This window comes from Trifolium pratense, linkage group LG7, assembly GCF_020283565.1.
Source record: "Trifolium pratense cultivar HEN17-A07 linkage group LG7, ARS_RC_1.1, whole genome shotgun sequence".
NCBI lineage: Eukaryota > Viridiplantae > Streptophyta > Magnoliopsida > Fabales > Fabaceae > Trifolium > Trifolium pratense.
The window spans coordinates 41,406,031-41,433,149 of NC_060065.1; the positions used below are offsets into that span (position 1 = coordinate 41,406,031).

General features: G+C 33.6%; 3 protein-coding genes across 54 annotated transcripts in view; 2 read left to right on the top strand and 1 right to left on the bottom strand.

Annotated features, from left to right (window-relative positions):
- The window catches only part of LOC123894914 (probable leucine-rich repeat receptor-like serine/threonine-protein kinase At3g14840), a 103,913-nt gene extending 84,761 nt beyond the window's left edge, over positions 1-19,152 (top strand). Inside the window, exons 1-24 of one of the 5 annotated variants that reach the window (XM_045945032.1) lie at positions 9,846-10,423; positions 10,604-10,778; positions 11,314-11,385; positions 11,498-11,569; positions 11,956-12,027; positions 12,103-12,174; positions 12,946-13,017; positions 13,118-13,189; positions 13,286-13,357; positions 13,545-13,616; positions 13,775-13,846; positions 14,040-14,111; positions 14,500-14,562; positions 14,646-14,711; positions 14,798-14,833; positions 14,943-14,983; positions 15,109-15,491; positions 15,595-15,790; positions 15,883-16,032; positions 16,806-16,924; positions 17,022-17,232; positions 17,311-17,548; positions 17,719-17,869; positions 18,525-19,152. In XM_045945032.1, the coding sequence (XP_045800988.1) occupies positions 10,327-10,423; positions 10,604-10,778; positions 11,314-11,385; positions 11,498-11,569; positions 11,956-12,027; positions 12,103-12,174; positions 12,946-13,017; positions 13,118-13,189; positions 13,286-13,357; positions 13,545-13,616; positions 13,775-13,846; positions 14,040-14,111; positions 14,500-14,562; positions 14,646-14,711; positions 14,798-14,833; positions 14,943-14,983; positions 15,109-15,491; positions 15,595-15,790; positions 15,883-16,032; positions 16,806-16,924; positions 17,022-17,232; positions 17,311-17,548; positions 17,719-17,869; positions 18,525-18,911 (3,033 nt within the window). In that variant the 5' untranslated portion in view covers positions 9,846-10,326 and the 3' untranslated portion in view covers positions 18,912-19,152. Of the gene's footprint in view, positions 1-9,845; positions 10,424-10,603; positions 10,779-11,313; positions 11,386-11,497; positions 11,570-11,955; positions 12,028-12,102; positions 12,175-12,945; positions 13,018-13,117; positions 13,358-13,544; positions 13,617-13,774; positions 13,847-14,039; positions 14,112-14,499; positions 14,563-14,645; positions 14,712-14,797; positions 14,834-14,942; positions 14,984-15,108; positions 15,492-15,594; positions 15,791-15,882; positions 16,033-16,805; positions 16,925-17,021; positions 17,233-17,310; positions 17,549-17,718; positions 17,870-18,524 lie in introns of those variants that run through there. The other 4 variants (XM_045945031.1, XM_045945034.1, XM_045945028.1 and 1 more) reach the window with 4 other exon arrangements.
- On the bottom strand, positions 23-5,709 carry LOC123894929 (L10-interacting MYB domain-containing protein-like). The gene is made up of 5 exons (XM_045945066.1): positions 5,252-5,709; positions 3,080-3,425; positions 2,489-2,989; positions 1,147-1,632; positions 23-1,068 (listed from the first exon to the last, which is right to left on the bottom strand). The coding sequence occupies exons 2-4, from the start codon at positions 3,119-3,121 to the stop codon at positions 1,408-1,410; spliced, it is 768 nt and encodes a 255-aa protein (XP_045801022.1). The 5' UTR covers positions 3,122-3,425; positions 5,252-5,709; the 3' UTR covers positions 23-1,068; positions 1,147-1,407.
- A 2,537-nt stretch (positions 19,153-21,689) lies between the features above and the next one.
- Positions 21,690-24,965, top strand: LOC123894933. 48 transcript variants are annotated; one of them, XR_006804019.1, is made up of 9 exons: positions 21,690-22,162; positions 22,378-22,401; positions 22,511-22,544; positions 22,666-22,695; positions 22,871-22,954; positions 23,204-23,450; positions 23,667-23,808; positions 24,217-24,405; positions 24,531-24,965. XR_006804019.1 is itself a non-coding variant. In XM_045945078.1 (8 exons), the coding sequence occupies exons 1-5, from the start codon at positions 22,039-22,041 to the stop codon at positions 23,382-23,384; spliced, it is 339 nt and encodes a 112-aa protein (XP_045801034.1). In that variant the 5' UTR covers positions 21,690-22,038; the 3' UTR covers positions 23,385-23,450; positions 23,667-23,808; positions 24,217-24,405; positions 24,531-24,965. The 48 variants fall into 48 exon arrangements, 17 of the variants coding, with proteins under 17 accessions (XP_045801034.1, XP_045801026.1, XP_045801027.1 ...); XR_006804007.1 differs by lacking the exon at positions 22,378-22,401 and having other exon boundaries at positions 21,690-22,305; XR_006804013.1 differs by having other exon boundaries at positions 22,511-22,695.
- Positions 24,966-27,119: the final 2,154 nt, after the last annotated feature.

A 27,119-nucleotide genomic window follows, 5' to 3' on the forward strand; every position in this document is an offset into this window, starting at 1 on the left:
ACCGGGACTCCTAACTAGTTGCTCTAAAAAAGTAGATTCACCAGGATTCAATGAAGTGAGCTTTTAAAATTAAATACTTATTATATGGAGTTAGGAGCAAAAACATTTGTAGCGTAAAATTTGTCAGGCCATGTACAGTGAATGTGGGAATCTGTGCACATGGTCTTCACTTTCTCAAGTTTCAACACAACCCTTATCTTGTGAAAAATTGGCCTGAGGACCTAAAACTCTGTTAAAACACATCCATATCTGCATTTTATAACAATATAGTCTACAATCAATATTCTATAGTTACTCCCATTCATGCTAAGGCCTGAGGATCTAAATCTCTGTAATGCTAAGGCTTCTCTATTCTTTTGTCCCGCAGACGCCTAGCATCACGATGTTTCTGAATTAACACAGGCCAATGATTAATCAGGAACATATACGAACACATACAGATATACTTAGATATGATTTATAGTCAGGAATATATAGAAACACATATATATACTTAGATATGGTGCACCGTGCGGGTGTGTCCGAGTAGGCACACTATTGAGCAATGATTAGGATTTAGGACAAAGATGCACACTATGTGGTTGTGGCTGCAGTTGGAAGCAACTGAACCAAACAAAATACAACCTGCTTTCCTTCATAAGGACATACTGCTTCATAAGGACATAGTGCTTCCTCCATGTTCTCAACCTGCTTTTAATGTTTTCTATTGTTAAATTTAGGTCAAATCTATCATTTAGAACTGCTAGAGTAGCTATGTAAGCTGAGGTCTTGAAATTTTTCTCAAGCTTGTTTCCCAACATCACTTGCTTCACAAGCAGCTCTGTCAAGCAAAGATCCATTTCATCTGTCCATGTGACACTCTTTCCTTTTTCCGTTGTAATGTCAGTTCCTTGGTGATACTGATTTGTATCTTGAACTTCCGTAACATTATCATCTGTAGTCATACACATGTTAGCACTTAGCACGAGTAGTGGTCATACCTGGTGGATCAATGTGACCTATGATTATGCACAGTTCCTCATAGTTTCAGATAATCCGTCCTTTAAGAATTCGAGCATCAGGATTTATCTGAACCAAAGAATGTTATTTATATAAGCTCAACAGTAATATCATTGTGCTGCAACAATACAATATAGAAATCTGTACCTTAATATATTCATTCCAAAGAGTCATTTGCAATGACCATTTTTCTGTTTTCATCCCATTCAAATCCGCTCTGGCGCAGAACTTCTTTCAGAATATCATATTGTTTCTTCCATGTTTTAAGACGATTTTTAATATGATATTTCAAATAAAGCTTAAACTTTTCATTAATAGCCAGCGCAACAGCTTCCAATGCAGCAGGTTTTAGTTTGTGGTCAAATCTGCTTTTGTTACCAAGTTTAATTTGCTGCACAAGAATTTCACTTAAACAGCTGTCCATAATATATCACTTGTCCACCTCATATGCTTCATTATATCTTTAAGATTGCTATCATAGTTAACTGGACAGACACTTTCAAACTCCAAAGGCTCATCACAAGGCTCAGAGTCATTACGATGCAAAGGCTCATTAAAATGGCCAAAGATGGTGCAGAACTGCTCATAGTTCTCCAGGACCCTAGCACGGTAAGTCCTTGCATCTGGATGTGTCTGAGATGATAGGAAAAATGAGGAACAAGAATTCATGCTAATAGGAACTGATATTTTAGTAAGACAATTACAAGAGAGCCACTAGGGCTCCAAACAATGTACGAATGAAAAGTACTGATTAATAAAATATGACGGAAAACAAAGAAAATAACAGAGAAGCAGGAATGCTTTATCTGTCCTATGGCTTCAGCCACCCGCTAATTGCCCCAAATGATATGATAACCCCATATCATCTTCTCCGATGTTACTGCAAATTCTTCATTCTATTACACTTCTCACTTATTCCATATAGGCTTCTCCAGACAACCTCTTACTTTTGCCTCTTCCTTATTTCTTAGGTAGTCAATCCCGGATAGCAGCGCGAAGTGGCCAACCCCAAAACTAGGATAGCGGGATCGCCGCTATTTGAATTATTTAATATATATATATATATATATATATATATATATATATATATATATATATATATATATATTTGAATTTTTTTTATTTTGACAGGCACCCAATTTCCCTGAATTACTTCATCTAAATAGCATGGATTTGAAAAAATCATAACTCAAATTGTCTTAAAATAATAGAAAGAAGTTTCAAATGCCTGTGCAAATAGTTGATGAGAAGCCTTAGCATTACACAGCAGGTGAAATCAAAACAGTTGTCATACATAATTGATGATTGGCTTTTGAAAAGAATATAAAGAAAAATTCAGTTTACTACTGCATAAAGGCTTATCTCTTTTCCAAAATAAAAAGAAAAAGGGAATAAAACCATTCAAAATGACTTTATTTGGTCAGAAGATATATAATTCGTAAACCATTGGTATCTAACAGTTCTCATGGTCAGATAGGTGAAAACATACCCGGACGTAGTCAATCCATGTAGAATCATTTGCAATAATCATTTTCTTTGTTTCGTCCCATTTAAATCCAGTATGAGACAGAATTTCCTTTGCTATTTCATATTGTTTGTTCCATGTTTTGAGACGGTTTTTAATGTTAAATGTTGTTATATGATACCCAAATTTTGCTTTCATGGAGGAAACAGCCTTTTCATATGCTTCTGTCCGAAAAACATTATCTACTTTTATCCCTTTCCTCACTGGATCTACGAGAATCTTTCCAAGCCAGTGATCCATTTCCTCTGTCCACCTGAGGTGCTTAGTCAGGTTTCCATCAGTTTGTGTTTCAGACAAAATGATAAGATCTGGCTCCTCAACCTTGTCATCAACTGTGAAATGTACATCAATTTCTGTAACATTGTCAGACAATCTTGCAATAGATTGATCATTTCCAAGAATAATACATAATTTATCATAGTTTTCAATGGACTTTGCTCGGAAAACCTTGGCATCAGGGTGCTCCTGGGTGACATAAGAATATTACTTATCAGACAACAAACATAAAACTATAAATTAATGGGGCGCATACTGTATCACAGGTAACAATATTACCTTGATGTAGTCATTCCAAACTGAATCATTAGCAACAACCATCTTTTGCGTCTTATTCCATACAAATCCCCTATGGGCAAGGAGTTCCTTCAAAACCCCAAACTGCTTCCTCCATGTCTTGGCCGATTTTTTATATGCCCTTTTGTCATATGCATACCAAACTTTTCATTTAATGCTTTCAGTGCAGCTGCAAATGCTGCAAAAGATGTTATCCACTATATTCCCTTTTTCCACCTGCTCCACAAGCACATCAGTGAGGCAACTGTCCATTTCACTTGTCCACACCGTGTATTTTCCTCGGTCTATAGCAGTTGAGCTACGAGTTTGTATACTTTTGGATGCATCCCTGATAATAATCCACACAATACACTATGATATTTTTGCTTCTTGGCACCAAGATGAACAAACATAAGAGTGTCACAGGATTTTCAAATGTAGGGTCAGCTAATCTCAAATATCAAATTTAGAATTCAAGGGTCGATGGGACACAATATCATATTTTGTAATTAAGGGGTCATGAGGGACAAAAACCATATATTTTATATTTCCCAATAAAGGGTCATCGAGGAACAAAGTCATCATATATCATAATTCGCATTCAATGGTTATCGAGACACAAAGCATCATATATTATATTTCGCATCCAAGGGTCATCAAAGCGCAAAGTCATCATATACCATATTTCGCATTCAAGTATCATCAAGGCACAAAAATCATCATAGATGATATTTCGAATTCAAGGGTCATCGAGGCAAAAAGCCATCATATTCCGTATTTTTCATTTAAGGGTAACCAAGGCATAAAAACCACTATTGATCCCATTTCAAATTCAAGGGTCACCAAGGCATAAAATCATCATATTTCATATCCAAGGGGTATCGAGCCACAAAGCCATCATATTTCGAATTAAAGGGTCATCGAGGTACAAAATGATCATATATCACATTTCGCATTCAAGGATCATCGAAACACCAAGCCACCATATATTTCGCATGCAAGGGTCATTGAGGCAAAAAGCCATCATATTCTGAATCTCTCATTTAAGGGTCATCGAAGCATAAAAACCACCATAGATCATATTTCGAATTCAAGGGTCGTCAAGGCATCAAGTCATCATATTTCATATCCGAGGGATATCGAGCCACAAAGCCATCATATTTCATATTTCGCATTCAAGGGTCATTAAGGCACAAAAATGATCATATATCACATTTCACATCAAGGATCATCGAAACACAAAGCCACCCTATATCATATATTTCGCATCCAAAGGTCATTGAGGCAAGAAACTGTCATATTCTGTATTTCTCATTTAAGGGTCACCATTAATGGCATTTCGAATTCAAGGGTCATGAAGGCATAAAGTCATCATATTTCACATCCAAGAGATATCATGCCAGAAAGCCATCATATTTCATATTTTGCTTTCAAGGGTCATCGAGACGCAAAAGTCATCATATATCACATTTTGCATTCAAGGATCATCGAGACACAAAGCCACTGTGTATCGTATATTTCGCATCCAAGGGTCATTGAGGCAAAAAGCCATCATATTCTGTATTTCTCATTTAAGGGTCATCGAAGGCATAAAAAACCACCATTGATCACATTTTGAATTCGAGGGTCATCGACGCATAAAGTCATCATATTTCATATCCAAGGGATATCGAGCCACAAAGCCATCATATTACATTATATTTCGCAGTCAGATGTCATTAAGACACAAAAATCATCACATGTCACATTTCGAATTATAGGGTCATCGAGTCACAAAGCCGTAATATTTCACATTCAAGGGTCATCGAGCCATAAAAATCAACCTATTTCTCATCCAATGTCTCAAGATTTAAGACCATTAATCAAAAATATAAAAATGTGGGCATCTAATCTCAAATATCATATTTAGCATCTATGGGTCAACGCGGCACAATATTACCCTTCCAATTATCATTATCATCTTCTATATTTCAAGACTACTCAGCAGATTCAATCTTTCTCAATAAAAGGGTCAATCAAGAGAGAATATATACATAAATCAAAATTTCTTTTTTAGAATCCTAAGCACCTATAATTTTATGAAACACAAACAAAAATACAAATTGTACATAAAAAAAAAAAACACCAAATTGTACATAAATGTAACAGAGAGAGAGAGAAGAGATAGAGAGAGACCTTGTTGTAGCGTTTTGGACAAACCATAGCATGTTGAAAAAAATTTCGATTTTGGCCTTAATAACAGATGAGTAGCAATGAACAAATGAATGCTTAAATTCGCTACCATTAGTGTATGAAATAAATCTAAAGGAACACAATTTAACAATTAATCCATTAAATTGTGTTACTCCACCGTTTTAGGGTTTTCGAAAACCCTAAGATTGAGAAACAAAAGTAGATTTTGGAAATCGGAAAGTGCGACGGAGTGAGAAATCAAAACGAAGAGAAGAAGATCGTGATTGAGATGATAAATCGGTGGAAAGAAGTTTGATGTAAGTGAAGTGAATGAAACGTTAAATTGATAGTATAGGGTTTTGAATTGTCTCTCCAACGGTGCGTTTGGTTCAATAGATTTGAAACGACAGAATGAGACGAGAAGGGCTAGTCATGTCTTTTCTTAGGGTATGTTTGGTTACGACAAGAAAATGAGAAAGAGAAAGAGGTAAGACAAAGTTTGACAAGAGAGAAAGATAAGAGAAATAGAGTAGATTTGATGTGTTGTTTGGTATAAGAGAGAAATAGAAGAAAAAAAGGTGTGTTTACTTTTTGAAAGGATGAAAATACCCTTCACATAAATGGCTTGTTTCTTTTATTGTTTTTTTTTTTTTTTTTAAAGTTGATGGTTTATAAGTACCACCAACTTATTTACAAAGAAAATACTACAATTGCTGCTGCCAAGGATCGAACCCCTGACCAACAGCCTACACCCGCTCAGTCAGCAAATGTCAACTGAGCTACCCCACCCACCCCTTGTTTCTTTTATTGTACCGTTAGCACTTGGTAGTATTCGTTGAATTGATTTATAAATCAAAATAATGTGATAAAAATTAGTTTAATGGCTACGGTGCAACGGGATTGCTACAGTGCTACTTGATAAAATTAATTGTTCAAAATTTAAAATTAGTATTTTTCTACTTGAAGCAACAAATCTCGTAGAAGAAATAATAGGCATGAGATAAGGGTATAATTGTAAAGTGAACAAATAAAGTTGTTTCTCTCTTGTTTCTTCGCTAACATGAGAAGAAACCAAAAAGTGGTGGGGACCACAAGTTTTATGTCTCTCTTCAGCATTTCTTCTCATAACCAATTAAGAGAAATGATCCCTTTCTATGCTATCTTTCTCTTTTGTACTTCTCTCTCTGCTAAATTATTCATTCCAAACACAGCATTAGGGTCCGTTTGGTTGTGAACAAAAATTGAGAAGAGAGAAAAAGGTGAGAGAGAGAGAGAGTGGAAAGAGAGAGTGGAAAGAGAGAAAGATGAGAAAAATAGAATAAATTTGAGGTATTGTTTGTTTTAAGAGAAAGAGAAGAGAAATAGAAAAGAGAGAAGTGTGTTTGATTTTTAAAAAGACAAAAGTATCCCTATGTTAAAAATTCATTTAATTTTTATTTGAATGTAATTTTTTTTTATATAATTATTTGAATAAATTAATTATTGAATAAATTTTTTTTCATTTAATTATTTGACAAAAGATACTTTAGTTATTGATTTACCAAACTAATTTCATTAGTATCTTAGTAATGAATAAATTAAATTATGCCAATTACATATTTTATTGCGCAAGATGAACTAGTTAAAGTTAAATATATATTGTACCAGAAAAAAGTTAAATATTCATACATTATTATTATTAATGGTATTTCATTATCCTTACTTACGAGACTTATTTTTAATTACTACTAGTTATTACTATTTTGTTATCTATAATCTATAATATGAATAAAGCAAGACATATTCCTCTTTCTCTCTCCTATAAAATACTTGTTTCTCATGCATTCTTTTTTTTTGTCACTGTTTCTCATGCATTCTATTCTCTGATGCATTTGACAATTAATTCATTTATCTATAATAATTACCAATAATTTCAAATTATCTCTACACAAATGGCCTTCTATAATTTTGAAATATAATTGATGCATTCTCTTTTTGTACTCACGCAAAATATGACGCATAGCTAGACTGTACCTAGATTTAACGGAGTAGCAACCATTTCTTTCTTCATTCCAGACGATTTTGTCTTCATGAACTGAAGCGATGAGAGGTGTGTTAATAATTAAGTTTTTCATAGGACCTGGAAATAGTGTCAGAACTTTAGCGATATCCCAAGCCTTATAGTTATCTAATAATAAGTCGCTGACAAACAAAAGATACACACCTTCCTCTTGCGGAGAAGGAACCCAACGTTCATTACTACCACGCAACCACGGGTTCTTCATTATATTGATTTTATCACCACCACCTATACTCCACCTACACTCAAGCAACAGAATTTGAGGAGCTTTCCAAATACTACGCCAAGCAAAGCTCGGGTTATAACCCAAAGAGGCTTCAAATAAAGAAGATCGTGGGAAGTACCTTGCTTTAATTACTTTGGCAACCAACGAGTCCGGATTTTGATCAATATTCCAGGCTTGTTTTGCCACCATAGCCAAGTTAAAAGCTTTGAAATTACGAAAGCCTAAACCTCCCTTAGTCTTGGGGCATGCAAGTTTCTCCCAAGCCAGCCAATGTATGCCTCTCCCGTTATTACCACCTCCGTCCCACCAAAATGCATTTAACATTTTCTCAATATCACCAATAAAAGATGAAGGAAGTATAAACATACTCATGACATATGAAGGAATAGCCTGAAGTACCGATTTGATCATTACCTCTTTACCGGCTTTTGACAACGCTCGCCCTCGCCAAGAATTTATTTGCTTCCATATACAGTCTTTGATATAAGAAAAAGTGTTTTTCTTGCTCCTGCCTATCATAGATGGTAAACCAAGATAAGTACCCGTACATAGAACATGTCGAACTCCAAGGATACCAGACAAGTCTTCTTTATCTACATGAGATATATTGCGACTAATAAACACTTCCGACTTAGATAAATTTATTTCTTGTCCAGAGGCTTGTTCATAAGTATGTAAAATCCTCAGGAGTTGATTCACTTCAGTGACATTAGCCCTGCAAAACAAGAAGCAGTCATCGGCAAAAAGGAGGTGACACCTCAGGGGCACCTCTACAGACGCACACCCCATGTATGTCACCTCTACCAACGGAGATGTCAGCCCTTCTGTCACCAAAATAAACAAATATGGAGATAAAGGATCCCCCTGACGAAGACCACGTCCCGGTGTAATAGGACTGACTCTATCAAAATTCATAAGCACTGAATAGTTAACGGAACTCACACACATCATCGTCCAATGAACCCATTGGCCACAAAAACCCATTCTAGATAAAACCCCACAAAGAAAACCCCAATCAACTTTGTCATAAGCCTTGCTAATATCAATTTTCAAGGCCAACTCTCCTCTTCGGCCCTTGGTCTTTCTTTTTGAAGCATGAATAACTTCTATGGCAATAAGAGTATTATCAAGAATTGATCTTCCCTCCACAAAAGTTGATTGTTCCTGTGAGACTTACTTATCAAGATACCTCTTCAACCTAATAGCCAGTACTCTAGAGATCATCTTATATAAAACATTACAAAGAGTTGTTCAAAAAAAAAAACATTACAAAGAGATATTGCCATAAATAGCTTTTAAAGAGACAATTTTTGTTAATAAAAACTTATAATTATCATAAATATTTATTTATTTGCATAAGCTATTTTGATAAGCTTAAAAATAAGTTAAATTCAAACGGGACCAAAATTATATTGGTTGGACTTGTCAATCAAATTTTAATTTCTAACTCCGCTCGTGCTTTCTACTATGGTCAATCCTTTGCGTTAGTCAACAAACATCATAGTAGGAGTATATATATATTGCTTCTTTCTTTCTCTCTTTCTTAATTATTTACTAATGATCTATGACTATGATTAGTAGTTAGTTGCCCCAAACAAAGTGTAGACATATATACGTTGTTTCTGGTCTATCAATATAAAGTTAATTGACTTTAAATAGTGGTTCAAGACCCACCAACCCTACTTTATTGAGAACCAATTTAATCTCCATTGTTTTTTTTTAAGAAGATCACAAACACCTTCTTGAGTATAAATATAAGTTAAGAAGTCGGCATCCGAGGAGGTTCTAAGTTTAGCGAATAAATTTGGAGAGAGTAGCTCATTTATATCATGGATATGATACGTAACTTAGAGACATTTGATGAGGTTGACACAGTGTAAAAAATCAGAGTAGCAGACAAGTTCTTGAATAATTATGTCTTTGGCGAGCAAGAGACCCTTATAGATGACATACAGTTCAGTGAGCAAAACGTCAAATGTACCCTTGAATGAAGCATGAGAAGCCATCGTTCCACACTCTTTTGAATTTTCCAATTTAGACGTACAAATTGAAATCAGTTGCAAATGGTGAAATCACCTGCAAATGGTACCTTTAAATGAATTTATTAGCTTAGTTGTCAGGGATATTGCATTATTTATATGCAAGGGTCAGAGTTTGAATCCCGGATATTCCACTTATTCACCTTAAAAGCGGAATTTCTAGTCACTAGATTATTTAACCAAAAAAAGATAGAGAATTTTTGTAACTGGGAATTCCTGTGGTGATTGCCTCATTGGGGACTTGAAGACGGAAAATTTTTCTCCGCGAAATGCAGATAGAGGAAAAATACTCTCTTAAGAGAAATTGTGTGGTAAAATACTCTCCACTTATTCCTCATTCTCTTGACATCCCTACTCAACAATAATGCACTGTTCTTCACATTATACGCCTACTAGTTATGTTGGATCATAGACTGTTTTTTTTTTTTTTTTTTTTATAATCTAGACCGTTTTCTACTAACTAACAACTTAGAATTTATTTATTTTTGGATAATAACTTAGAATATATTTTTAGTTTAACAGGTTTATATTATTTTGTATTTATTATTACTAGTGGTCGAAGGGAAAGCATGAAAATGAAAGTAAAGAGACCCTTAAATTTTGTTCATTATTTCACATTTCTATTGATCTCTTTCTGTGATCCTTCCTGTCTGTCTCATGCTATAATATTCATTCCTTAATATAACCCTTACATATTCAATAAACTTATTTCATTTTCTTCCACTCATTGCCTTCAAATATCTAGCACATCAACATGAGCATCAATTTCCCTCTAATACTCCATATTTTGCTTCTTGCCTTTTCTTTGATATCTTCATTTACAAGTGCAGCTACTCTCTTACAAGAAGAAGGTAATATATATATATATATATATATATATATCTTGGTCTCTCTTAGTAAATTATCCTCACAATGAAACATTACTAGAAAAATTTAAATTACAGATGAATATTAAAGACGAAATAAATTAAATTTGTTTTTTATTTTTGCATATATATATATGTTGGTTTTGATTGAATTAATATGCACAGTACAAGTTATGAAAGAGATAGCTAAGACACTTGGGAAGAAGGATTGGGACTTCAGCAAAGATCCATGTAGTGGAGAAAGTAACTGGACATCTTCTGTGCAAGTCGGTGGATCTGAAAATGCTGTGACTTGCAATTGTTCTTTTGCCAATGCAACTATCTGCCATATTGTTAGCATGTATGTCCCCTTATCTCCATATGAATGGTTGTACTCTGTTTTATGTGTTTTTTGAATATCTTGCCTTAATTCATCCGCAAAATAGGCTTGTGAAGTGAGAGTATCACTCAGATCTTATCTTTATTTTATGTGGAACTTGGATTTTTCGAATACATATTTCTTAGAATTGAGAGTTTAGTCTAACTCATCCTTACAAAACCGGCTTGTAATGTGAGAATTCTTAACACCATTCATGTCAAGCATTATTAGGGCTTTGTTTGGTAAAAATAAGCTATAAGCTAGCTGATAGCTGAAAAGTTAGCTTATAGCTGAAAAGCTAGTTTATAGACGATAGCGTTTGTGAGAGACTGAGAGCTCTATCCATTGAGAGACTCGGACCTCTTTCCCCTGTTTCAAACGGCCGTTAGTAGGAGGGGTGGTTTGTGTTTAGCTATTACAAAAATAAGGGGTGTTTGTCTTGAATGAAAAAATGTTCTGAAGCTCATGATCAATCTCACTCATTTTTGGATGAATTCTTAAACTAATGATTTTTCAGTGTTCTCAAGTCACAAAATCTTTCTGGCACACTTCCAAGGGAATTTGTCAAATTACCTTACCTCCAACAAATGTATGTTATTCTAATTCTAATTAGTAATTATCTTACTAAATTTGTATCATTATCATACATAATTCAGTAATAATGTTTGATTTTTTATACTCACTCATTGTGATACTTACAGTGATCTCGCAAACAACTACCTTAATGGTACAATTCCACCACAATGGGATTCCATGATCAATCTTGTCAACATGTACTTTCCCTAACCCTTTCTTTCATTTCATGTTATTATTATGTTTTTTTTATGTTGATTAATATAGCATTTTTTAATAAAAAAAATTGGTGAATGAGAAAAAATTTATTAACTCAAGTGGCACTACTTTACAACTGTCCCTGACGGAATTCGAACTATATACCTTGGAAATTAGGGTAAACTCTCTTTTTTAGTCTAGTAATCTAGTGGCTAAAATTCGGAGTTCGAACCCCGACTGCTCCAATAATGTCCCTAGCAACTCATGTGTATTAATATTTAATAGCATTTAATTTGTAAATGATTCTAGGAAATGGGTTTGGTTTATGTAATTTTAGAATATAATCTTTCTTCTAAGTAGTTTTGCATGTTTCTTAATTTTGTGACAGTTCACTGTTAGGAAATCGATTAACAGGTCCAATCCCAAAAGAGCTTGGAAAAATCACCACCCTGAGAAAGCTGTAAGTAATTTTCCCATGTTAATTTTATGAAAATATTGCAAGCAACTTATATAGTTTGAAACTTGAAATTCATAGGATCTTGAAGTTCAATCAATTATCTGGAAATCTTCCTCCAGAGCTTGGGAATCTTCACCAGCTTGAAAGACTGTAAGTCCCTTCCTCCAACTTGAAATGCATAGGATATTGAAGTTCAATTTATATTTCAATATTGTCAAATAGCGGCTATAACAGTGGAATAGTATAGCAGAATTTTAACGAATTGTTATTGTTCTGTGATACACAATGTAGTTCTAAGTGTTGTCAAATAGCAGCTATAGCAGAGTAGCGTTATGCTATGAAGCACAGACACCTTTAGGATTACACATGTCGCAGTGTCCGACACTCGTACGACACTTGTATGACCTGTGTCAGACAAGTGTTCCAAAAAAATTGTTTTCTCCTTTGCCTCGACACTCCTTGGATCGGTGTCGGACAACTCAAACAAGGTAGTCCAAAAATTAGTTTTTTTTATTTACTTCAACAAACCTTAAACACTCCTTAGACACAGCTTAGACATATCTACAAATATTAAAGTTGAGTCGAAATAATGTTGACCAATGCGGGGTTAAAGACATTGTTGAGTTTGATTGCAACCCATTTTAAAGGCACATGTATATATTTTGATTCTCAATTTAGATATTTTATATACAAACATATTTATGTAGCGGTGTTAGTGTCCTATGTTTTTTACATTAGCAACGTCAACATGTCAGTGTTCGTATTGTGTCAAGTGTATGTGTCGGAGTCTGTGCTTCATAGGTTATATAGCACTGTAACATAACGGAATTTGAACAAATTGCTATTTTATATGATCCGCAACTGACTACACTGCTATATTCTTTTATATGATTCTTAATTCCGATTTCAATGTTGTTTTAGGGTTCTTTCGTCAAACTATTTTACTGGAAATTTACCTGCAACATATGCTAAGCTCACTAAACTGAAGCACATGTAAACAATCCTTTCTTTAGTTGTTTTTGTTAAACTTAATTGCATTCATGTTCAAATGAATAGTAACATTTTTTTTATTGTTTACCCTCTAAAAATGCAGTCGACTTTGCGATAACCAATTCTCTGGTCCTATACCTGATTTCATTCAGAGCTGGACAAGTCTTGAGAGGCTGTATGAACCTTTTCTTTCTTCTTATGAAACTCTAAGGCATCATTTTTTTTCTTCATATACCTGGTTTGTCAAAAGAATGACTTTAAATTTCGACAGGGTGATGCAAGGGAGTGGTTTGAGTGGTCCAATTCCTTCTGAAATTTCATATCTAAAAAGCCTCACTGATTTGTAAGTATGATGTATCCTTTTGTGGTTTGTAACACCGACACTTCATAATAAAGGTGCCGTAACTGTCATCGTGTCTACGTGTCAATGTTACAATCATGTTTATTTGTGTCAGGGCTTCATAGATTGTGGTTAAGGTTTCAATTTCCTCTCATATTGAGTTTCACCATGATTGCGATATGTTATGCAGGAGAATAAGTGACTTGAACGGATCAGAGTCTACTTTTCCACAGCTTCTTAACTTGACAAATCTGCAAACATTGTGAGTGAATTTTTTCTAATATTTGTATAATTTCTCAAATTATTATTTTATGAATCAACACTTCAATAAGGCAATGCTTTTATTGTTAGAAAAGTAAGAAAGAGAAGTTATAGCATTTTTGCTCTTAAAAATTTACATATTTTCAAATTGTTTGATAGAGTGCTGAGGAGTTGCAATCTTATAGGAAGAGTACCTGAATATCTCGGAACTATTACCAATTTAAAATCATTGTAAGTAATGCTATTGTTTTGAATTTTGTCTTGTTGGTGCTATCTATACTTGGAAATTTCTTGCATTATTCATATGCTTTTAGAACAAAGATGCTTTCTATTACGGGGACTAAATATTTTTCTTGTATTGTTTCTGAAACCATTTTTTTCCCTCTTTAGTAACACCTTTTTCTGAACATAATTTGTTTTTCAGAGACCTCAGTTTTAACAAATTAAGTGGACCGATTCCAAACACCTTGGGTGGCCTCAAGAACACAAATTTACTGTAAGCAATATCTTCTGGTTTCCAATGTTTTATCGACTGGCATGAGCACTTGTGAGACTGTTTGAGAGCTTATAGAAATAACTTACGAAATTTCCAAAAGTTATTTTCAGTTTATTTTCATAAGCACTCTAAGATAGCTAATGCGGACTCAACTGCGATTGCGATGTTGATGCAGAGACCTCTAAGGCCTCTATCATGCGGCCGCAACAGCAGTTGCAGACAAGAACTATGTCCATGTGCTTGTACTTCATTTATTTTTGTTCTAAGTTGAGAAATGATTAGAAAAAGAGGAAAATCTATGAGTGGATATAATTAGAAAGCTGAGAACGTTCGAACAAGTTCTTTCTTGATATCATTAATCTATGACTTATCGTATTGTTTTACCTAGATACTTAACTGGAAACCTTTTTACTGGACCACTTCCAAATTGGATTGCTAGACCAGACTACACGTGAGTAATCCTTTGATCGCTATACCAAAAAGTGTTAGATATAGTTCTTTGTTTAATTCTGAAGTAAATGCATAAATTGACAGAGATCTTTCATATAACAATTTGAGCATTGAAAATCCAGAGCAGTTGACATGTCAACAAGGAACTGTGTAAGAATCTTTGTGTTTTCATATGTATTTTGTTTCAACAATTTTAAGAAACTGTCTAATCTTTCCTTATTTACCATGTGCCTTAGTAACTTGTTTGCATCATCTTCAAAGAGAAGTAACATGTAAGTTTTATACTATTCATAAGTCACAATAAATTGTTATACGTATATAGCTTATACAGATTATAATGTGATTATACTTACATGTTACACACCTTCATTATTTTCTCAGAGGAACGGTTTCGTGTTTGGGGAACAATAGCTGTCCTAAAAGTAAGTTTATTTGTCACGAATTTCCCTCGTTTTCTTTCAAACCAAGGTTGTTTCCTAACATATATATTTTTCTAATGTGATCGTCATAATGAACTTAACATTTCTTCCTTTTTTGGCCATTTCAGATCAGTACTCTCTCCGTATAAATTGTGGTGGTAAGCTCACAACTTCTAATGAAAGCTTGACATATGATGATGATTCAAATGAAGTTGGACCTGCAAGCTTTCGGCAAACAGCATCAAATTGGGCACTTAGCAATACTGGTCACTTCTTTGATAAAAATAATAGCCTTGTGGACTACTCTACCTGGTCTAATAAAACTAATCTTGCAATGGAAAATTCCGAGCTGTATATGGATGCACGGGTTTCTCCTCTTTCTCTAACTTATTATGGATTTTGCCTGGGAAATGGAAACTACACAGTAAATCTCCATTTTGCGGAGATAATGTTCACGGATGATCAAACATATAACAGCCTTGGAAGGCGTATATTTGACATCTATATTCAGGTGCATGGTCTCATCATCTTATCTTTGTCATTAACATGTTTAGTATTGAACAAGTTTCCTTTGATCATTATGAACCATATGCATTTTAATTGAAGTATTGCAGAATAAGTTAGTGCTGAAGGATTTCAATATTGCAAAAGAAGCCGGTGGAGTTGGTAAGGCAATCATAAAGAAGTTCACTGCTATTTTGACTACTAATACGTTGGTGATTCGCCTTCATTGGGCTGGGAAAGGGACAACTGGAATCCCATTTGATTCAGTTTATGGTCCTCTTATATCGGCTATATCGGTTGATCCTGGTATGTAATAGTTCTTCATGGTTCTTCTCGTTCCATCATCTTCATCCTCTAATTTAATCTATATGCAAATCTCTTGTATCATAATCACGCAGACTTTACACCCCCGGCGGAAAAGGGAAGTAGTAGCATACATGTGAGGGTTATTGTTGCAGTTGTAGTTGCTGGTATACTAGTTATATTCATGGTATTTGGTTTTGCTTGGTGGAGAACATGCCGACGACAGATAGATCCATTACAAAGAGGTAAGCACTACGAAGATACTTTAACTATAAAACACTCAAGAATTTTGATGCACAATTCGGATTTTGCATGAAGAAGAAAAAAATGAATTTAGAGGTTAAAGGAAGGGGAAGGACACATAACAGGATTTTAAATTGCGGTCATGGATGCTGACGCGATCGTGGTCACTACTACGTTTGTGATCATTCTGGTGTGAATTTACTTTTTATTCACACCAAATATTATAATTTATTAAATTTTCGAAGATTCAAACCTGATTGTGGTCGGTCTTTATTTCCCTCGCGGTCGAACTGTGAATTTCGGACCCCCTTCCCCTGGGAACCAGAGGGTTAATACCAAAAAAAATATAATCTCAAAATGACTAAATCTATTATATAAGTAAGAAGAAGATACAAAATTAATTTGTGAGCACAATATATATATATATAGTCCATTGTAGCCGGTTACAAGCTGATGCGGCATTTGCACTCACTACATTGTGGCGTTACGATGCCGATTTTTCTGTATTTACAATCACGACGCAATTATTGATTGATGCTTTTGTTGATATTGCCGCAACCACAAAATTGAAGTTGCATCACGTGATGCGGTCCATAGTTTAAAACTCTGATACATACTATGTTTTTTGAACACTAACATGATTATATGGTCAACATAATGGTAAATATCATATTTTGGTGGTCTAAACAAATACTGTTTATTGAAGGATGCCATTGTATTTAGATTCATAATGCTAAATGTTTTTGATGATATCTCTGTTTACTTCATTCAACAGAGCTAAAAGGTTTGGAATTCCAACCTGGGTTATTTACGTTACGACAAATCAAAGCAGCAACTAACAACTTCGATATTGAGTTTAAAATTGGAGAAGGAGGGTTTGGTCCTGTTTACAAGGTATTAAGGACAATCTACACTTTTATTTGAAATCGTTGTTACTTCTTTACAACTTCACTCGTATAAATAGATATAATATAAATTCCTGAAATTGCAGGGTGTTCTTTCGGATGGCACAATAGTAGCAGTTAAGCAGCTTTCTTCTAAATCAAAGCAAGGGAATCGCGAATTTATAAATGAGATTGGCTTGATTTCGGCTTTGCAACACCCTTGTCTTGTTAAGCTATATGGTTGTTGTATGGAAGGAGATCAGTTGTTGCTGATATATGAATACATGGAAAACAATAGCCTTGCTTGTGCTTTGTTTGGTAAATTTCTTTTCTTTGTAGTCATGTTTTGTAGTTCTTTCTATGTTGTCTAATTTTCTATGACATTTGAAAATGAAGCCAAAGAAAAAGATCAATTGAAATTGGCTTGGTCGACAAGGAAGAAAATTTGCATTGGTATTGCTAGAGGTTTGGCTTACCTTCATGAAGAGTCGAGGCTAAAGATAGTTCACAGAGACATCAAGGCAACTAATGTGTTACTCGATAAAGATCTCAATCCAAAGATATCTGATTTTGGTTTGGCCAAACTTAAAGATGACGAATACACCCACATAAACACTAGAATAGCCGGCACTTAGTGAGTCTTCGTATATCAATTTGTTGAGCGGAATTTATCATTTTCTAAGTGTAATTGTAGCATGAGACCCAAGAATTAAAGAGTGCCTCATCAAATTTAGTTTAGTCCACATATTATGAATTTAAAGGACATTTTCGCATATGTTAATATATGAATTTTCATTGTTGCAGTGGATATATGGCTCCTGAATATGCAATGCATGGTTATTTGACGGACAAAGCGGATGTTTATAGTTTTGGTGTTGTTGCCTTGGAAATAGTTAGTGGGAAGCACAACACCATGAACCAGCCTAAGGATGAATGCTTCTCTCTTGTTGATTGGGTAACTAACACACCATTACCTTCCAACTTTCTAGCCAATCTAAGTATATTCAATTTTCATCAAATCCCACTTTTGAAGAGCATTGCAATTTACACTTACAATTATTTAATGAAATCTTCTATATTTACAAACAAAAAGGTATCCCAATAAAAAAGTGTCATCAATGCTTGCTATATTTTTAACTTTTAGTCTATTTGGCCTACAAAATAGGTGATTCTATGTTATATTTCTACATAATTTATGGATATCATCAATCTTCGACTTACTTGATTTGTGTCAAACTGTTTTCTTATAAGCTATATAAGTTGTTTTCATAAGGTATCCTGAAGAGTTTATGGAAACAACCTGAAAACAGCTCATATACATGTCATAAGGTGTTTCCGTAAACTCTGTTTGGATTGCTTATTTGAGCTTATATATTGACATAAGTTTTGTGAAACTGTTTGGAAGAACTTATGAAAACAGCTTATGGCAATTTTCATAAGTTTTTTTCGGCTTACTTATAGAAGTTCTCCAATTTAGCTTATGAAAACGGCTTGTAGCATATATAAAAAACAATTTATCTTTATTTTACTTTTGACTATAAAAATACCGTATGTAAGCTTATATGTAAGCGCTTATCATAATTAAGCCGATGGTTGTATATTGCTATCAGGTGCGTCTCTTGAAGGAAGAAGGTAATATAATGGACCTAGTTGATGAGAGGTTGAGTGAAGATTTCAAAAAAGAGGAAGCAATGATCATGATCAATGTAGCTCTTTTATGCACTACTGTTTCTCCAATGCACAGACCAACAATGTCATCAGTGGTAAGCATGCTTGAAGGAAAATCTGTTGTTCAAGAAGTTGTTTTCGACACAAGCCAAGTTTTTGAAGGAAAAAAGCAAAAGATGATTCAACAAAATGAAAAAAATGATACATCTAAGACTGAGACTACTGAAGAAGAGAGTATCTTAATAGATTCAACTGCAGAATATATGTCTGATGCAAATCTACATTCTACTAACATGGATTCTCCTTATACAAGTTTCAACACTTTGTAAATTGTTCTATATCTTCTAATCTTTTCTTCACATAATGTATATTTTTTTTACTATACTATATACTAGCAGTCACATTATAGTTTACAATCCGATCGCAATGATATTCGGATTGTTAGGGAAATGATTCTAGTAATCTAGCAGAAGATTTGAATATCAAGAGAAGACAAGAGAATTTATATTCTTCCATAAAGCATGTGTAGCTACTCTGGAAAAAAAAAAATTCAACTCTAATTGTTACTAATCCCCTCTTTAATGCCCTATACTAAAAAATTTAGCCTAATGCTCTGTCAAAAAATCAACAACTTCCTAGCAATCTCTCAAAATGTACGTGATAGATTTAGGGGCATTATGACACTTCATTGGTCATTTTTCTCTTGCATTTTTGAGTAAAACTGTTGGTTTTAAATATAAAGATGTGTATGTCCAAAACCCACCCAAGTTTTATTTGTATGTCCAAATCCAATGGCTATCTATCAATTGCATATATTTACATAATAATTACATGTATAAATGCATTGAAACTTTTTTTTTTACCATTACGAAATTTCTATTACCGTTACGGGAAACCTTTGTGACACACAAGATGGGTTCTTTCCTCTGACCTGAATCAGAAATCGAACCTCTGACCACATGTTTAAGGGGACCAAGAGTTCAAGACTATTACCACTTGAACCAATTTATAGTTGGTGAGCCCACTTCCTTTTTAATATTGAATATTGGGAATCACATTTTTTTATCCTCTTCAACCGAATTTTTTCCATATGCACGAATCATAAATCGAACTTTTAACCACGTGTTTAAGGGGACTAAGACTCTTACTACTTGGACCAATTCATTGTTGGTGAGCCCACTTCCTTTTTAATGTTGAATATTGTGAATCATATTTTTTTTATACTCTCCAAATTAATGGGAGCAAAATTGATTGGGTTCATCCTATCCTATTTACTTGATGAAACTGTTTTGTTTGGTTGAACAGTAGATAATTTTAACCTATTAATTTGCTGTAATTGCTTTTCTCCCTCCACCACCCCCTCCTCTGTATTGTTCCTACAGAAAAGTACTATTATGATATTTTTCCATAAAATTTATATTATTGAAAAGTATTTTTGGTGAATGGAGAAATTTTGAGCATTCATAGAAAGATAAGAGCAATTACTTTACAATTGAATCGAACACCTCGTATATCTAAGATCATTAAGGTTATAGGTATATAGGTTGTCTCATTTAAATATTGTGGAACATTTACACTATGTTTGTTTTGATAGATTTATGAGAGAGAGAAATAAAGAAGAGAGAAATAGTAAAGAAATAAGGTATTTCTTTAGTTTGGATAAAGGGAGAAATAAGGAGAGAGAGAAATTTTTTAGGTGGGTCCCATGCCAAAAGAAATCTCTCCTCAATAGGTGAGATTTGTGAATTGAAGGAGTGGAGAGATGCATTTTCCCACAATGTCCTTCTCCTTATTTTATTTTTTTTAGTTTTAATATTCAACTTTATTTTTTATTTTTTTAAATATGAAGGATAAATTAGTCTTTTTCATTTTTATTAATTTCTCTCTATTCATATTTCTACTCATCCTCTTCTCTATTTCTATTCATCCAAACAATATAGAATTTCCACTCAACTTCTCTCTTATTTCTATCTTTTTTATTTCTCTCTTCACTATTTCTTTCTTTCCTATTTCTTTGAACATCCAAACACAGTGTTATCGTTTCATCTAATATGAAACTTCTAACTGACACTTAACACATTAATATATTATCCTTTAAATTGGAGATTCTTCACTTCATTGATCCAATACTAGGAACCATTTTCGGTCTCACACCAAGTTTGATCAATTCATTATTTATTTTTAGTTTTTCTAAAAAATGTTAATTTTTTTTGTTGAATGGCATCATATATTATATAATAATATAATAAAAAAGAACAAAGTATATTAGTATAAAAGAAAAATAAAAAGACACAACCACAATAGGTACCAGAATTCTAACCTCCCGCCACAAAGAAGATCCAAAAAACTCAAAGAAGATTCAAAAACCCTTAGAAAGAGAGTCAAAAATCAACCACAAGAGGACAAACATAAGAGGCCTCCAATCTACCATATCTCATTAAGATCCAACTCTACACCCATCCAAACTCTATCGGTTCCAACAGAAAAAATGACGCATATATACCAAACCAAATATGATAAAATATGAAAAACGCTAACTATTCCTCCTAGATCACTATAGTTAAAAAATCAAATATCATAAAGTTATCTTGAAATTTCTTTTTGAACAAGAAAAAAGTTATCTTGAAATTTATTTTGCTTTCTTTAACTAAATTAGCATGTCCCTTTCTTTTATAGTAATAGTAAAGAACAGCGAGAACTGTAATTACAGTATTGTTTATAATCGAAGTACTATTTGAAAATGAGATAAAGTAGTGCTACCAAATAATCAAAGTATGTTACTAGAAATCAAGTCATAATTGGGAAAGGAAGCTGAAAATGACACGAAAACCACAAAGTAGCACTCGTTTTAATTAAGAAAAATGCTAAGATGTAATGTATACTTGTTTTTTTTTTGTTGACGCAATGTAATGAATACGTGTTAGGGTACTATAGATAGTAATTTTCTATTGAAAATTTGTACCAAAAAAAAAAAAACTTTCTATTGAAAATTGTATATTTTATTTTTAAAAAAATTAAAAATTATTTTATTTAAGACATAATTACTATTTGAATAATTTTTTTTTTTGGTAGAATTGTTTGAAGTATCTTTAAAATGTGACATCAATAATACTTACAATACGATTGGCCAAATGTGCCACTGTAGATTGCATATTTGGGTTTTCCCTACTCCTGTTCACCGTTCCAAATTTCCTTCCGTGCCGATTCCCTTTTTCTCGTTTGTCTACTCCTGTTCACCGTTCCAAATTCCCTTCCATGCCGATTCCCTTTTTCTCGTTTGTTCTGTTGCGTGGGGGTTTCGTGTAGTGGGAAGCTTTGTTTCTTGCATTGTTACTTTCCCAAAATTTATCATTCCTTTTCCTGTTTTGTTTTGATACATTTAATGCCTTTTCGATTTCCTTTTTGATCTCCTTTTCAATTTCCTTTGTCTTCTTTCGCGTTCAATTTGCTACATGGATGGGTTTGGGTAAGCTTTTCGCCCACTTGCTTGTTTTACGTTCGTCTGGATTCAGCGGAAAGGTATTTGTCGGAATACTTTCCATTTTGTGTCGGATGCAGGCTGAAAGGGATTTGGCAGAAGGTTTGCTTTTGTGCTTGATTTGTCTCGTTTCCAATTTGTTTTGCCCATATGTATCGGTTTTGATTTCTTTCTCCTTCATTCCGTCTCGCTCTCTCTTTTGTGGTGGTTGTTCTTTTTCGTTTTTGTATTCTCTCAAATGGCTGGTAGGTTTGATTTCTTCATTAATCTAAATCCCAATTGAATATTGATTGTTTTTCCCCTGTTTCATTCTACAGGTTCTTGCCAGATTTGTTTCATTGGTTTGTTATGACCTGATTTGTTCTTCATATTTATTTTATTTCTAATTTTTACAGTTTTATTGTGTGTTCATTACTCTCATATTTCTTCATGTTTGCCCTGTTTTTGCAGAGGAGTTTATGTCCGACCTATTTGTGCATACAAGGTGAGTTTTGCTTAACAACCATTCTCTTTTAAGGTTGCTGTTTTGATTGTTTTTATCATGTGATCAAAGCATTCTTACCATACTTTAGAATTTGTCAACCCTGTTTTCTTAATTTTTACAGATTAACTTTCGTTTCAGACTGCAGTTAACAGTATGTTTCTTAATCATGTTTTCATTTTGTTCATAGTATTCATATTTGTGGAATATTTATTTACTTTCATACATCTTTTGCATGACTTGTTTGTGCAGTTGATTCAAATTTGTTCTTTCTGTAGCCTTTCTATTTTGTGTTAGTTGGTTTGTGTTTCTTTTTTTATTTTTTCCAGTGACGATCGAGTTGTGCTTTTGCCTCCGATGAACGGTTGTGGCAGCGACGAGTCTCTTCCTTCCGGCGACAGCCGATTGTGTATGTGAGTGGATAAACTGATAATTTACTTTCTGAATTTGTTTATAAAAAATCAAGTTTTTGACCCTTGAATGTTTTATTTATTTGTCACCGGTTGGGCTAAAAATCAACCAAAATAGTAGGCTGAATGGTTTCTTGCTATCTTATTTTTTTAGTGTGGTATGTGAGTGGATAAACTGATAATTTTCTTTCTGAATTTGTTTATAAAAAATCAAGTTTTTGACCTTTGAATGTTTTATTTATTTGTCACCAGTTGGGCTAAAATCAAGTTTCTTTGCATTGCTTGAGTAGATTTATTTGTCACCATGTTGACTGAACGGGCTAAAAGTAAGGAAAACTCAGTTGTGTGTTCCCCTTCCAGGGAAGCTTACAAGAATTTACTTGCAAAATCCTTAAATATGAAGATTGATGCAAGTTCTTGTCCTGGCTCTTAAGAAAATAAAACTACCACTGCCAGAATGAACAACTTTAAAGAATATTGCACACACTAATCAACTGAGGTTATTATTTCTTCATATTCATCATACATGATTAATATTTTTGTGATACTGTGTTTGTTACACTAACTTAGCTAATAATATTGATGCAAAATGACAATTAAGACACTGTGTCCAGTAAAATTGTTAAGATTCTTTTTCTTCATATTTGTCCAAAGATGTATTGGAGGGTGTTTGCTTCTTAAAATCTATTAAGTAAATTATTTTACTTTTTATCAGGAACTATCTGACTCTAATGGTATTGATAATCTAATGGACAAAAGATCCCTTGGTTATGCATATAGGAGTCGAGAAGGAGATGTCGAACGGACTCTAAAGACGGTCGAAACAGGAGTAGGTGGCAGGCAACCACACTGCTAAAGTGAGAATTCTAATCTATATCTCAAGTTTGTGGACTAAATGCTGTTTGGTTCTCAATGTAGGCATATTCAGAAATATTTTTGCCTTTTCATTGATCAAAGTATGCTTTTTATTCAGGAATTAGAAGTCTGGACTAAACCCAATAGTGAAAAATATCACCCAATGTATAGATCTTCTCTAAACTATTTTAAAGAAAATTAGCTCTTCCCATTTTCTTTGGTAACTAGAGTGGCCTTTTTGGTTAAAGATAAACAACTTCTACACAGTATATGATGGTGCATGCATCTTTTTTTCCGAATATGACATTGTATACTATTGTACTGTTGCACTTTCTATATGATGCATTAGCAATTATCTAAATCTTGCAAGCCTTAAAAAGATAGGCAATCGTTCCTTCATTATTTTGCAGAAGTACCACTTGAATCATCACTATCGGGTCCAGATCCTTGGCTTTGGCATCACGTCACCATTCTGGGATAAGGTTTTTGGAACGGTTCCCCCTCCATCAAAGGTGGATGCCAAGCGTAGAAGTAACGGTTGAGCCTGCATTTGTTCATTGGTTAATTATAGCGGATTGAGGAGTTTAGACAAAAAAAAGGTCAAAAATTCATGTTTGTAATTGTCTAATTTTCTTTGCTCCTTTGATGTTTTTTGAATGTTAACATGCCATCTTGTCTTAACATTATGTAAAAATCGATAATATGTATCAAATTTATTTGGTAGGTAAACTCTTTGTGCACATTCCTCTCTCTTCTAACTTAGGAAGGAACATTGACTACACAGTTGATGGCAATTAGGAAGAAGGCAGAAGGAACATTGACTACACAGTTGATGGCAATTAGCAAGAAGGCAGCCGCTACTGCTAATTGTTGAGCTTAAACAAGCAGCATACCTATGTGATGGGAATTCGTTGATAGTATGAAAGGAAACACAAAATTGTATGTTTGAATTGGTGACGAGTTTGGATAAATTACAGTGACACTGCGGTTTCATTTAAACTTTAATGTGTAGTTTTTGCTAAAATCAGAATGAGTTACCGGTGATTCTTCCAAACTTCGCTTCAATACAAACATACACACAGTGACAACATTGACTACCGGTGTAGTTTTTGTATGATATTTAACATCTTTTCCATTCAATGTGAAACTCTTACTTAGACTTGTCATTCCAACACATAGTACTATTAGTACTGAAGTGCAAATGGACCCAATTATTTATTTAAAAATAAATAAAAAATGAGTGGAGCTCTTATAGTTGAAGAAAAGACCACGAGTAGCTTGCCAAGCACACTATCATAAATTTGCACTATACCATGATTTTCTCAGTGCACAAAGTTGAGCAGAAATATATGCATAAAATCTTTATTCTTCGGTTAATAATAATTTAACATGTAAACAGATTTAACTTAATCGTATTTGTGACATTGAAAATTTGATCTAGCATTCTAGACATAATCCCCTTTGATTTTCTCTTCTTGCCATCTACATTTTCTTACCAATTGGCCGTGGAGGGATACTCTGCTCATGCTAAAGAAATTTGATGGATCGACTTTAGTTTTCACCTTTACTAACCTATTATAGTTACCCTTAAAATACCTATAACCCCAAGAGTAAGCCATTGAAAGGCTTGTATTTTAAGATGTTTTCTCTCCCGACCCCCCTCATTTCTTTTCTACCCCCCAAAAATCAAATTTTACCCCTTGCGGTTTCAAACATTTTTGCCAAAAAACTTCGGTTCGTATTCACCGAAGCCAAATATTAGACCATTTCGGTAACTGCAAACCGAACATTAGCATTTTCGGTACACAAAAAACGAACGTCAGCTTGTTCGGTATCTGCGAACCGAAATGTCCTAGATTTCGGTACGTTGGTCGCTGGAATTACGTCATTTTCAGTAGAAGTTTACCGAAATAATTATTTTGGTACCTGCGAACCGAAATGTCCCAGATTTCGGTAAGTGGTTACCGAAATTTATCAGCATGTCAGCTTATTTCGGTTCGTATAAATCGCAGTACCCCCAAGAGCAAAAACGAAAATTCAGGGGATAGAAAAGAATTGAGGGGGGTTGGGAGAGAAAACATCGTATTTTAATGTTCAAGCCTTATATATATCCGGGTTTGGCGAGCTAGCCCAAGCCGGTTAGTCCATTTTAATAGTTTTACTTCAAAATAAATTATAGTTGTGTAAAAAATAGTTTTACTTCAACTCTTTATTATAGTTGCAAAACAAATTATAGTCAATAATTATTAAAAAATATTGTGTATTTTCTTTACTGCGTGTCTCTTAAATATGATTAGTCAATAAGGATGAAAATTTGACCCATCCACAGTGGGCACCCGGAAAAAATACCCGCAACGGGTAGAGTAAAACCCACATTTGGATACAGGCATTGGTATGAGTAATTACCCATAAAAATGAGCGGGTATGGGTGCGAGTATGTATATCAATTTATTTTATATCCCACCACATACCCACGTACCCACATAATATATATCTATTTATTTTATTTATATTATTATATAATAATATATGTATATCAATTTTAAAAACTAAAACTCTATTAAACCTTATACATTTTTAATAAAAATGTTTATTTATAAGATAATGCAAAGTCAATGTGAATATATCAACAAATATATGAATTTTAGCATGAGGTTGGTAATGATTTTGTTTATAATTTTCATTAGTCGACATTAAAATCTCTTAATTTTTTTTAATTCTCTTAAAATTATGTGATATTTTATAATTGATCGATGAATTTTTCGTAAAAATGCGGGTAACGGGTATGATATGGATACTTAGGTACCATATGGTATGGGCACGGGCAGGGACGGATCCATAAATCTATAAAACGGGAGGCCGGAATAACTAAATAATAAATATTAAATAAATAATAATTATAATAATATTTAAATATACTCAATAAAAAATACATCACATTGTTTATCAAAATTGTACACGACATTGCTCTATATCATAAAATTCATCTACAACCGAATTTGTATTAAATTTTTTAGCAATTCTTCTCTCGGTGTAAGTAATCACATAATTAGTTTGAAATTCATTTTCTATCTTGTTTCTCAACCTATTTTTCACAATCTTCATAGCAGAAAATAATCTCTCACTTGTAGCAAATAATCAGAACTAACTTAATTAAATTTGGACTTTAGTAATGTATAATATATATTATCAAAATATTTTAAAGTAAATTGTTACAATTACTATGTTGTGGGTACATGTTTTGCACCAAAAGGTAGTTACTAATCTTTAAACACATCTCTCAAATATCAATTTATGTGTATATATGTATCTA